A 14523-nucleotide genomic window follows, 5' to 3' on the forward strand; every position below is an offset into this window, starting at 1 on the left:
ATATTCCTGTGTACCTTTCTGATTGTGAAACTCTTTGCACAAAGAATTTTGAGAATACGTCAGTGCGCCACATGTATGAAAAATTGTCCTTTTTCACGTTTTTTTAGATTTAATGTTTCCAGATTCTTTAATATTAGTATTGACACAGATTTGCTTTTATCTATATTAGAACACTGTAAGCGAGCGCTATGCGCGCGTCATTTATTTTGTATGTGTATAATTATTGACATGTTAACATTAGTTCTTCGTTTTTTTTTCAAAATCAATTAAATAAAAATTATACACGCACTTAGTTAGTATTTGAACTGTCAAATGCGTCGCTCAGTCATGACAGGCTTTTATTGATAGAAAGTAATAAAGCATAGTGTAACATCGAGATAACCGATCAGTATCGCGGAAAAAAAGTAACAATACTTGCGAGCATCGATGTAATATGCCTTTTAAGAGTGGATATCTCGATGAGAGCTGCTCACGGCATATTATTAGAATATTATAAAATGTGTGTTATATAAAATATAATAAAATGCGCCGTTTAGTTTTGATAAATGATAATAGATAAAAATGATAAAAAAATCGAGATGTTTCTTGCAATATTGGTTTGAGCATAAAAATGTTAATAGTTTTTTTTTTTATATATCTTGTGGGGTATTACCCAGAACTCTAAATAAAAAATCAGAAATACGAAAAAGATCTGCCCCTCCCGATATTTGGATACATCTTTATATGATACATTTGAAAAATTGTAATTTCCAAAACGCGAAGATCTATTCTATTATAATTAATACATTTTTCTATAATTTTAAGCGTTTTTTTTTAAATTCGAAGAAATTTTAATTATTAACAGCGTTAATTAATTTTTTTACACACATATATTTATAAAATTATTTACATATTAACGCTGCTTATCCATTTGTTCAAAATCAAATTAAATTAAAATTATGCATACATACTTAATATTTGAACTGTCATATACGCGACTCAGTCATGATAGGCTTTTATTGATATGAAGTAATACAATGTCGAGCACAATGTCAAGATAACCAATTAGTATCGTGGAAAAAAAGCAACAATATTTACGAATATCAATTTAGTAGTCTTGATATTTGCTAAACACTTTGTAGTCTTGATATTTGTTAAATATTTTGAAAAAGTAGTTCTATGCGCGTATTGCAACCAAAGGATTTAAAAAAAAAAAAGAATGACGTAAAAGATGTACGAAAATGTTTGAATAATCGATAGTCCGTATTTGATCACAAAAAAATATTATATTTGTATCAGTATAGAGTAAAAAAATCTTATATAATAGTCTACTATTTTCAGCTATGCAATAAATATAATTTCTTTTTACAATTTTGCGAATTTTGTTTTTCAACGAAAATATTTATAATATAATATAAATTATCTTTATCTATATTTTAGATAATTAATTGAACCAAGTTTTTAGAAAAGTTGTGAAATAAATTGAGGAGAGAATTTACATACGCACACACACTCACTCACACACACATAAAATAATGAGAAAGAATTTAGGATCCTTGTCAAAATAAAAATTATTATCCTGTAAAAAAACTCCGTTCAAATAATTACAACTTCATTATGACTTAATCGCACTACATAAACATAAATTATACTATATATAAATTGCACCGAGAGAAAATTGAAACTTTTAGCTGCCGTTTCTTAAAAAATATTTTCACATACATTTTAATAGGCAATTAGTATATGAGGAAAGAAAAATTAAACTGGTATTAATATATCTTTAAAGTAAAATCTTTGAATAAAACAACATATACAATATAAACATTCTTGTTCTTTTTAAGAGAAAATTATCTTATCTCTAGAATAATTTTTATACGATTAATATTCCAATTTTCAAACTTTATTTAAGGAGATAAAAATAAAATATATTTATATTCGCGTCTTAATTCGTAATTTTTACGTTATACTTTATCATTAGAATTTGTCTTTCCTATTATATGTCATAAAATGACATCTATGCGATATAACATCGACGTATAAAAATCTTTAAATACCTGTAGCGTTTTATCAGATTTTTCGCTACTAATAATTATACAAAAGCTTAGATATTACCATAATTAACGTAGTTGCAATTTTAACTTCAAACCCCACGTTAATAAGAGCTTATATCTTTCACTTTGCAGCTCTTATTTTTTACTCGACAAACCTATTAGCATTCCAATGCGACACAAAATACGACATCATCTGAGTATATTAATTTCTACTGTTATTTGAAAGTCTTCAAAGTCGTACGTCCAATTATAAAAAATTTATCCAGCTAATAATATACTATATGTATATATAAATATTTTAAACGATATTTCTTAAAATGCGTATGTGAGATTCTTTTACATTCTATTATGAATTGATCAGTTTTTACAAACAAATTGCGCCTACGAGTAAAGGAAGGCACGCGATAAACGGCGTATAATTCTTTAAGATTCGGTTGCTCCATTCCTTTTTCATTCGTTTCGAAAAGTTTTCGCCACCGATTGCGCGGAGGCGAAACGCGTGGCAAAAGGCCTCTCTGCTTTGTACTTGATTAATGTCTCGGCTAGAGAGATCGGCCTCGACGAGATATTCGCTCGTCTTGCAATTTCGTAATTTTGGAAGATGAAAATTTGCCTAACGGCCATCCCGAGAATCTTTCGAGGACGCTCGTTAATTTGGGTTTAGGAGACCGCGCGAGCAGCCTTGAAGACAGACTTGCAGATTTCGTTAATCTATCATCAGCTCGAAATGAACCGCGCCAATTTTATCGGTACGACTGTGCTTGATATTCTTCGCCCAAGCCTTGCATTCTACGTTTATCAGGATTCCGGCTAAAAATAAAAAATGAATGTAATGTAATTTTAATATTTTTTTTTACATTGATATAAGAGCCCACACATAAACACACACATACACACACATACTCACTTCGCGGTCTGACAAAGTGCACTGCGACCAATGGACTCAGGTAACCCTCGGAATTTTCATAAGGATAAAAATAACCGGGGAAACCGCGTCGCGGTAAATAATTGATCGGTCCGATGTTCTCCTGATCGGCAGGATTCTCACCCTCGCAGGATACCCAAATGGTGTTCAGCTGAAGGGAATTGTTCCCCTTCAGGCTTGCGATGTGCTCCTTGAGATCGACCGGCATCTTTTGCGGCAAGTTTCCAGTATCGTTGTAAAATTCTGGTCTCCAGCCATAAATCTGATCAGTAGAAATGTCATCGCGATTTTCATATTGAAAGTATTTGAAATATCTTCTAACATTAATATATATCGTATAAATAATTGAATTAATTAGGTTGCAATATACGATACCTTGTTCAGCTTAAGGAAAATACAGGGAGCAGATTTGTGATAGTTATATCTATTCTCCTTGGTGCAAGGATGCCAGTTTTTTACATCGACATCACAGACTTTTCCGGGTGGCGGTGGCTGATTGTAATCGCACTTATTAATATTAGCACCGAGACCAAGAACAGATCCGGGTGTTATATAATCTGAAATATATGACAAGAAATATATCGCGATATATAAATGCCCCGAACTTTTTAATCTAAAAATTAGAGAAATTAATTGATTTAGAAATTCATCAGATACTATACAGCAATATACAGAGGATGAAATATTTTTTTTTTATTTTTTTTTTTTACAATTGATATCCGACATTGAGTACTGAATTTCTCTTATATTGCAGCGGTTACCTTTGAGAAAGTCTTGTAGTGAATCAATCCAGTGTTTGAAGTTTTCGCTGTCGGTGCCTTTGTACCAAATTAGGGTGCTCTCCACGTTCTCCGTCGGTGGCATTGGCCTGAATCCTAATCCTGCAAAGCGTAATATAATATTTACTTTCAGATTGACAACACATCCAGAAACGTTCATTTTTGACGTGTCAAAAGATACGAGTTACATAGATAATATGTTCTGCACGTATATAAGTTAAAAAGATTGAAACAATTTATTTCAAAAAATTTTATTTTAAAAAATACGAAAATTCTCATATTGGAATAATATATCTATGGCGCCGTGTGATTTTTTTTTAACGCTAATAAGAAATAAGTTACCTGGATTTGTTCCAATAATAGATCTCTCAAGCTGCCACCTCGGTATCCTTGGATCGAGCGTTTGAAAGAATGCCCAGAAACAAATGGCGACGAGCGCTGCCAGAACGCCGTAAAATATCAAGTAAAAAAGTCCAATTTTACCTGTAAATAAAATTACATTAGAAAAAATACGCGATCGACAATACGATATAAAATCCTCGTTTAAATATACAAATTCCTTCAAGTAACATCGTCTCGTTTTGTTACTAGACATTAGAGAGCAGCTTTAGTCATAATATGCTCTATGAAGAATTTGCAGCCGCGTGCTGGTTCTCATACGCAGCCATCTCATGGGTCAATTGTATTAACCGCGGATTTAATTTAAAAGAAGATCAAAAGCGCCCAGTCGAATAGTGCAATTCAATTATACACGCTGATTCACGTCTCTCGCGACGTCGTTTGAATAAATAACGCTATCGAGAACAAAACGAAGGTATACTTAATTGAATCTGACATCGAATATTCCCTGCGCAGTGCTTAAGAAATATCTAAATATATATATATATATACATAGATACACCGATAGAGAATAAATGTATCTTTCGGAGAAATATTGATAGTAATTATATATTCGAAAGAGAGATAAATTGTTTAAAAATAGAAACAAGAATGACCCAAATCGTAGATTATTTACTGACTAAACTCATTTTTTAATAAGATAAGACAAAACAAATTAACGCCACATGATATCCAAGACATCAACGTCTTCGTGATGTTGGTAGATATCACGAAGGAATTGATCTCCCTTGGCATTGTCGCAAGAGCGAGAAAAAAAGGAGCTTTTATCGATAATACTTTATTGATAACAATTTATAAAAATGTCAAATAATAACACGTAAAGAAAGTTCCTTAACTCGAACGTGGGTTCGTCCGGAAGCGATAATGATAAAAAAATAGAAATGTCAATTCGCAAACATGCCTGAAGAACCAAATAATGGAGGAAATGTGTCGCGTGTACCCGAATAACTCGTGAAAGCTCACACTTTTCCATTGTTAAAGAGAAAATATTTACAATAAATGTGACAAATATATATTTTCGTTTATTAAAAAAAAAAAAAAAATGTTTGATATCAAGTGATTTTGTTTCTATTTTTCATGCTTCCTGAATATAAAATTGATAAATGAAGTATTAAGAAAAATAACTTTTTAATTCCCTCGGTATCGCTATAATCTTTTTTTATTTATTTAATAAAAATGTTGTTTGAACAACGAAATCTCATATAATTCAATAATATCTGGTCAAAAGAAAACCGAGTAATAGTATTGTAATAATTGAGCGAATTCACTTCATCAATTTTTGCGCGTGTCTTATCTTTACGAAGAAGCGATTATGAGAATTGTATCCGTACCATTATAATTATCATATCACGACAGCTTTATCGCTTAACTGTCAATGAATGTTAACGAATCTCGTCTTATTACAACCAATTTACAGAAAAACCTAATCAGCGAAATCTTAATATGCGTACGTGTATAATTCGACTTACATCTATTACCTATGCAACATGATACTTGCCTCATGATAGCGGCAGCGAATTAGATAATACATCGCTTAAAAATGCTGTAAAATTTTCTCTCTTTTCCGTAAAAAAAAAAAAAAAAAAAACTGAAAGTATAATTAAATATTTTATGCAAATCTTCCGTGGAAAAACGAAAGAAAAAGATTTTGACTAAATTATAATAATAGAAGAAACAAGGACTACGTAATCGCGACAAATAAAACAAAATACTTTATGATTAATAATTTTTAATAACAGGTCGAAATATCGGATTCGAAGGATCCGTAGGATTTTTCCGATGGTACAATTAACAGATGTTTCCCCCGTCCGCGATTCGGACGATCCCAGGTGATTGTCACTGAACGAAAGACAGTGGCACGGTCGCGTGGGTGTACCCTTCGGAATGGCCCTAAGTTACGTAATGCCGTAATGCCGTCGTTTAACGCCAATTGACCTCGTTATACACGTTTGCGCTAAAGGAAGTTTAACAATTGCCATTCAACCGGTCAAACCTCGTTGTATGCACCGCGAATCAAACGCGCTTCCGTCTTTTTTCTCCCCTTATATTATATCACGTCTCCATCTGCCTTTCTCGCTCTTGTCGCTCTTTTTCTTTTTTTTCTTTTTTTCGCGATGCCGCGGATACGAATCATTACCGATTTACGTATAAAATATGTAACATAAAGAGCCGTGAGAGACGAATCTGTGAGAAAGATACGTCTTGAAATTTAAAAAAAAAAAAAAAAAAAAAAAAAAAATTTAAGGCATCTCTTTTATTAAGAGATGAGAAAAAAAATTTGGATCTCAAGAGATTGGAGATAATGAGAGCAATGTGGATGAAAAAAAAAATCTCCAAGTTGAGTATATGTCAAGGTTAATTATACATCGAGAATACGTCATTCGAAGTATTTTTCAAAGCTTATTGTTAGATTCCGATACTACATACGTAGGCTTCTGAGCCAATTAACTGGAAACAATCGACATTACGATTGCAAGTCTTCTTTTTTTGCTGAAAAAACGAAAAAGGTATGAGACAGATGAATTTATTACTCCGCGTGTTGCAAAAATAGCTATAACATCTGTCTCTTTAATTAATTACTATGATAATTGGTGCTTTCCTTTGTTGGATAAAACAATTGAATTTTTCTTTAACAAAAATAATATGTTAGAACTTGCTCTTGTTCATTGATAAGTGTATATTTCATATTAAATACGCTCTTGTATAAAAATAGATTTACACACACGAGACTTTATTTTATCTGAAAACTTATAAACTTTTATAGTATTATTGGGGGATGTCGCGCGTGAACCCTACGAAGGGCGAGCCCTACACGCACGTGCGTGTGCATTTACATGACGTAAGGTGCGTAATAACCGTTAGGTCGCCATAGCTACGGTCTTTGGTAAACATCCGGAATATAAAGATAGAAGGAATAACGACATTGATGTTGATCGACGGCGCCGATAGACTAATTAAGTAAGACTCGCAAATGATTCCCTTCGTACAGGAACGCCTTTATCCTCTCGAGCCCTTTTCCGAAAGCGATCGCGTAAGATATTCAAATTTTCACCACCATTCTCGTGATTTAGGAAAAAAAATTGCAATAAATATGTATACATTCGTTTGTTCCTCGCAATCCATTCTTGAAAATATCTTAAATATTTAAACAAGCAGAGATCTCTAAATATTCATAAGTTCGCGTATTCGGAGACACGAGCGATTTCGTGCAACTAACACAAGTAGATATATTAATGATACGCGATAGTGTGTAGGCACCTTGGTCATTGACACTATCACGTGCTAAGGATGAGCATGCAGCGAAACACTGCGATTAATCGTCAACATGCCACAGTAGTACATGCAACAACGATAGGACTGTACGGTCACGTTTCTCAGTCTTTTCTATTTTCTTGCGTTAAATGTTTTATGAGTTGTTTTATCAGGCAGAAAAAAAAAATAAAAACACAGACATAAATGAGATAATATTTGTAGTAATCTAAAATAATAAAATGTATTTATCCTGCATTCTCTTCATTTGTGATTTGCTGGGTCGATAATAATTCTTAAATTTATTAATGTTAAAAATTTAAAAATTTGTTAATATTATATATATATATATATATATATATATATATATATAATTAATTAATTATTAACTATAGCATTTTATTATTATTATACAGTTTTTTTTTATCATAGTCTGTATCAACTTTATCTATTCTAATCACCTTGAGCGTAATAATTTCTTATGCATAATTGCATAATATTATCATGTTTCTTTCTTTTTATAGAATATTTGTTTCATATACAATAATATTGCTTCGGTTTGTAAAAAAAATTATAATTATATAATACTCTTGAAAGTTTGTGTACGCATTTTCTAATAATCATTACATATTCTAAAATATTTCTCTTCTTTATCCCATCTTATGCTGATATTATTTAATCATTAATTCGTCAACGCATATATTCTAATGTGCATTATCGAAACGCGGTTGAAACCGATGACGTTTCACTCTATTTACGCAATTAATTATTCATGGAATTAAAAATGTCTATTATTGACTCTATGATAGATTATATATAATATTAAAGACTCCCTGTAAAAATCTAGAAATTTGTATTCTAATCTTTAATTCTTTTAAAAGTAAAAGAAATTGATCTAAGAATGTTAACATATAAATAATATTATACTCATTAAAACTTTTTAAAATCAATTTATTACACTTTTGTTGAATTTATAATATTTAACATTATCATATAGCGCTGAATATTACAATACTTATGTTTCACCTATAATATATTCTCGCTTATTCAGTAATTATCACGGGCTGACTCAACAAAGCAAGTTAATGTTTACTGCATACTTGAGGGAAAAGTCATTCGAAATCGTCTCAATGCGTTTCTTTAGGAAACAGTTATAATTTATTTATAGCGGTGTTGAAATAAATTAAAAAATAAATTAAATTTATATTTTTATTTTAATAAAATAAACTATTTATTTAATAAAAAATATATTTGAAAAATATATATCAATAAATATCAGAGAGTATTTACATATCCGTATTACTGTAACACAAAAGTGTTATCAAACTGTAAATGTAAACGTGTCAACGAATTAAAATCGATTATTATAATCTCTTTTATCGCAATACGTATATTGTTTACATTGTTCTGATCTCATCGTAGAATTTAACTAATCAAAGTCGTTGTTACATCAAAACAAAGCTTACATTCCATGCACATTCATAGTTTTTTCTTGCAACACCGACAGTCCCACCTATCAAGACAACGATTAAAACGATAAGAACATTTCGCAATTAATGCTGGAAATTCTCGCGAAGGTTTTAAAGTCGTAAACAAAAATTTATCGAGAAAAGATCAGCTTTAAATTCGCTAAAAAAATTAATCTATAGGGAAAGTGCGCGACTTCTGACACGCCCTGTATATATACACAACGCACGCTTTCCTCGATATTAAAACGCCAGAATCAAACCTGAATTAGAAAGGCTTGCGATACCTCGATAGTATCAAAACATCGGATTATATATTCATTTCGATTGTTGCATACAACATGGATATAAATAAAATCTGTAAGACAGTGCTTGATGGAAAATATATTGGAGCAATTATATAGCTCCGATTTTTTTCTCAGATATTGAATAATAGTGCCGATCAAATGATCGATCGAAGAAGTTCTTAACGATGGTAAATTAAATTTATTTTTATAAAAATCGAGCTATATATTCCAAATTTCGCAAATTTATATTGGCTCGAATGGTCCCTCCTTCGGCGAGAATAAAAATATATATCGACAAGTATATTTAAAAGATGTCGCATGAAAACACGCGCGTCTTATAGGAGATGCGGTTTTAGGCGTGTCCATATATACTTGGAAGCAAGAAAGTCACGCCATACCGATGGTACCCGGTACCGAGTGAATCAAATGAGCTCTTACTAAGCTATACCATAACTCTCCATTGTAATATAAAAAAACTTCTCTTCTGATATAAAAATTTTATAGCTGGCAATACCGCCCTTACCCCAACTACTGGCGGTCCTGCCCATAAACGCGCCGGTCTCGCGATTGTACAGAAAGGTCTTCATAGACTGGCCGACCGACATGCTAGGCGGTTTCTCGTACGGGTTCATCAACTCCGCGGTTACCATTTTCGGGTCTTTGGCTACCATTATCGCGCGTCTCACCTGTTACGTTCGAATTCGATTCACTTGGACGCGCGCGATCCAGCCGCGCGAGAGTGTCCCGGATACACGGGGCTCTCTTTTGAAAATTACGAAAGTCACTCGGAGTCACCGAATTTATAACCCGAATAGCGATTGCGGGGCCCGTGTAATCGCGCGTTCGCTCCTCTCTTACGTTCCTTTCCCCGAGACCGACGCTCCCACACAACTCGTTCCAGACTACAACTTCGTCGCCAACAGTTGGTTCTTCGGCGCCACCAGGTTGACTAACGCTCCTGAACAAGCCGCGACCTTCCTCGACCCTCCTCTTTCACTCTCTCCCACCTCCGCACCTTACTCTTCCCGTTGCCCCTCTTTGACAGCAGGTTCGGACCCAGCCTTCCGAGGGGCCTAGGTGTTGTCAGGAATATACATATACAGGCCGATCCACGAAAGATCTCATCTTGGTTGAATCTGGCTGAAACTGTCGCCTGTTCGATCTTAAAGATACAGCAGTCGCAAAGAAATCACAGATGTCAGAGATGACAGATAAAAGAACATAAGAAGATACACGTGTGCGTGTTACGTTTCACTATTTTCAAAACCAGCAAAGGTGTTTGCATCCATTCGGACAGATGCTTCAGGCTCTAAATAAAATTTAGTATTAGAATTCTTTTTTATTTATATACAATTTATATATTGAGGACAGAGAAAAATATTGGCTATATCTAATAATAATATATTTTTAAAAAACTGCAATCCGCTATTGACAATGCAATCCATTTTCTGACAATGATTTTTTCCACTTTTCCGGCAATCCCTTTCTATTAATCGGTCTTCTAACAGCGATGAAATTGTTCGTTTCCTACGGTTCCGTAGCGAATAATTCAAATACATCGGATAACGTAACGTGCCATCACTATTATGACGTGGCAGATCGCAGGTGCAGGTACGCGCGTGCGTGTTATATCAATGATGATACATTAAGATCGTGTGTATCGTGAGATACACACATGTACTACGATCAGTAATGTATTTTTCCGTCGTAGAACCCTTAACCGCGTTGCCGGTTTCATAACTTCAGAGTCGGATCGATCTCGTAAAGTATGATTAATTACTGTCTGTCTGCGAGTCGCGTGAATCTTTTATATATCAGAGTTCAATTATATATTATATAAATTTGATATCAAAAATGTTATACACATCTTTTATCTTCAACGTCAATTTTATGCAATTATTTCTTCATCTTTAATTAATATCCTATCTGATTAAAATCATAATAATTTATATTTTAGTTAATATATTTTATATATTAATATTTAATATTATATATCTCTTGTTTTTGTTTGAATTTTTTTATTTTAATTTTTTATCTTTAATACCAATTTCATGCAACCATTTCTTCACTTTATAAATATCTCACATCTTTTTTGATTAAAATTATAATAATTTATATTTTATATTAATACTTCATGTATATATTTTTATTTGTTTGTTAGTTTTTGTTTTTGTTTTTTTTGTTTTTTTTTCTTTTTCGTAACTAAATAAGTAAGGAATCCAATAGCGAGACAGTAGTTTAGCGTCTCTCAGCGCTTCGCTGACAGCACCTTGATATAACGTAAGTTGATCTTCCATGATCTCGCTTATGACGCGTCGCGATTTAGAAAACGCGACGAATGCGATTACCTCGGCTGAATCGTCCGGGGGACAAATTGGGGGCTAAGAGGTCGACCCACGTGTGTGTGACCTTAGCGATCGCGCGGTCGGGACACGCGTGTGTGCACGAGCGTGTATTCGGTCCGCTCCACTCCCTTTATCGTTCACCGGGACGAGAGCTAGGCGCGTGTAATGTGTGAGTCACACACGGAGACACGATCTGAATTGACCACATCCTGCCCATCTTATCATGTGACATTAATGTCATTGCCGTCCGGCGGAGAATTTCGAGCGAGATAGACGGAGGAATCAGAGTCGCTTCTCGGCTCTTATAAGCGCTCCCACTTCGCTTCCTACCTTGAAGAAATTCACCGTCGATGCATGCTTATCGATCCCCTCGAGTATCGCCGTTATTACAACACAGGGTGCAATCCTCTGAACGACAGAGTCCTGACATTAAAGGACTATAAAAAAAAAAAAAAAAAAAAAAAAATTAATCAAGTCTTATTCTTCTCTTCAGGCTCATTGATATTCATCTAATGAAATCAATACATCCATGATTCCGTAGATCCCATTTATTCTCGATGTGTAATCAAAAATTACTCGTCGGCCGTATGTGCCTTGTTAGCCAATCGTGTTTAAATCCTCTGTCGTCTACAGTAACGTCTGCGTTTCGAAACCAAGGTTACGCGGAATAAATTGTCATCCGGAAAATTCAAAGTGAAAAACGAATGCGATTCTAAGCGTCTTTAAAATTCGCATTTTTCCGCGCAAAAATCAGTAAGTACATCTTTCCGGATATAAGCCTGCGCGTCGCAATATAAAAATAAAACATTCGCCAATTCGGTTTAAGTAACAGCATCTACGTATCAATTCCATTCTCTCTCTTCTTCTTTTATATTAATATTCAAATTCTTTCTCTTCTTCTTTTATATATTAAAGATTCTTACGTCAAATTTATCGCATTTATTTTATCAAACAAGTAGCGGAAATAAATTATCAGCGTACTAGTGCCTTATTGCTTTCCCTAAATGTGATAATTATTATTTTGCTGATAAATGCGTAACAGGATGTTGATTTGAAAAAAAAAAAAAAGATCGATGACGGCGATCACACGATGTTCAATGAGAATGTTAAAGGCTCATCGAGATGATGATAATACGATTATAATAAAGCGGCTTTAGATCGATTAATTATAATCAACGGTGCGACAAGTTTGATCCTTAAAATGTCTAAATTAACGATAATCTTTGCGAGATTCTATCTCTGTCATTATCTATAGCCATTATTACGAAAAGACAGGGATACTCGCGTACCCGGTTTTACCCAACTTTCCCCCTATATGCTAATTCAATATCTCTTTTCACGATTTTTGTCCCTAAAGATATTTTTTAAGACGCTTATCTTGTCGATGCCTTCTTCCCATACGCAAAAAGTTATGAAAGAGATACATAAATTATATTAGAAGGAATGGAGTTTGTGAAACTAATCGACCATCAAAATAATAATTCGCAATATTTTATATCGTCAACGAATCTTATTGTTAGTTAATTTCATACGCAGAGACTTACTATGGCGTACTATATACATATACAATCGCTTCTCGAATAAAGTCTCGCTTCGTTGATAACAATACGATCGATCGGAAAGATAAACATGAAACATTTGACGATTAGGTTATTAAAATCGAAAAATATTAATTATCGCCTTATATCGTATAAACATTAGCTGTTTATCCATAAAATTGTTTAACTACTCAATTTATATTTCCCGAAATGAAGTAATTCTCATCTAATCTTCGTAATATTTTTTCGTATAGAGATTAAATAATACAGCTGTAAATCGCACGATGATAATTTCAACGCTCTCTGTATTATATGAAGCGAGAATGGAGTCTCTAAATCTTATAAATTGCATCTTATACTCGTATTTCTATTAAATTGAATTACTTTAATAAAAGCAAAATTTTTTCTGTATAAAATAAACCTTGGATACTCTCGCTCTAAATATCTCACCGAATATATTCTTACTAAGGAGTTTGCGATCTAAATAAGTCGTAGAATTATAACAACATTTATATTGTAGATTTTCATATACACATCTGTCACATATCCATGAACAAATGTTTACTCCATATATCTATGTATATAATAGTATACCGCCGTATATATTATATATTGCAACATAGGACAGATTCTTAAATTCTGCTTAAATTCTAGAAACGAATTATCAATAATTCAACGATGTATAGGATCTTCAACAGGGGAATGCATGCAAGTATAATGTATCGATCTTTTAAAAACATTTGCTAACAATATGCTAACAATACATTATCTAATTAAATATTAGTGGTATATATTATATGTGTAAGTACGGATATACAATATCTAGCTAGGACATTAGTACACATAATGAATCGTACACAAATTCCTTTTCATCCATTTCGCTTTTACGATCTTCCTTAAGTTTTTCTTTGCATCTGTACTTGAATAATAAATGTGATTTGCCGCTCACGTTCCGTATGACAAACGAAACAAGGGATACTTATTGTTAGAACAATCGTGTCCCGATTAAAAATACAAGGAAAAGATTGTTAACGAGCTTCGCTCGATAAAATTCGATAACTCTGAAGAGCAGACGTCAATCTGAACAGATGACAAAATTTAAACACAATTAGCTTGGACTACGTTATCGTATCAAGGATCGTTTCTTCTTTCTCCTCTTCATCTTTTTCTCAAATTTATACTTCAACGATAATTACACGTTCATGATTAGAAACAGATTTAATTTCCATTATAGTATACAGTAACTTTTTAATAATATATTATTTTTTTAATCTTTTATATTTTTGTCCGTCTGTTTATTTTTCTTCTGTTTCTCTTTATCTCTCTTTAAGTTTCAAAATGCCCGCGCGGAAGATTATCCAAGAATTTACGAAACTATGAGTGCAAGGATCTGTCTATTTAAAAATTCATGAGTACGAAGATTTAAAAGATGCGTATTAAAAATTTGTAGAATAGTGTCTCTAAATCTCTTCAATGGCCCTTTTTACAAACGCGTCTTATTTAAG

General features: G+C 32.9%; 1 protein-coding gene across 1 annotated transcript; it reads right to left on the reverse strand.

The window, feature by feature from the left end:
* Positions 1-83: 83 nt before the first annotated feature.
* LOC138932830 (sodium/potassium-transporting ATPase subunit beta-2) lies at positions 84-10080 on the reverse strand. The gene is made up of 6 exons (XM_070295016.1): positions 9659-10080; positions 4077-4217; positions 3717-3836; positions 3331-3512; positions 2938-3217; positions 84-2840 (listed from the first exon to the last, which is right to left on the reverse strand). Exons 1-6 carry the CDS (start codon positions 9804-9806, stop codon positions 2737-2739), a joined length of 975 nt encoding a protein of 324 aa, XP_070151117.1. The 5' UTR covers positions 9807-10080; the 3' UTR covers positions 84-2736.
* Between the last annotated feature and the right edge of the window lie 4443 nt (positions 10081-14523).

Source organism: Polyergus mexicanus, unplaced genomic scaffold (assembly GCF_030449975.1).
Source record: "Polyergus mexicanus isolate NDT 795.1 unplaced genomic scaffold, iyPolMexi1.0 SCAF_4, whole genome shotgun sequence".
NCBI lineage: Eukaryota > Metazoa > Arthropoda > Insecta > Hymenoptera > Formicidae > Polyergus > Polyergus mexicanus.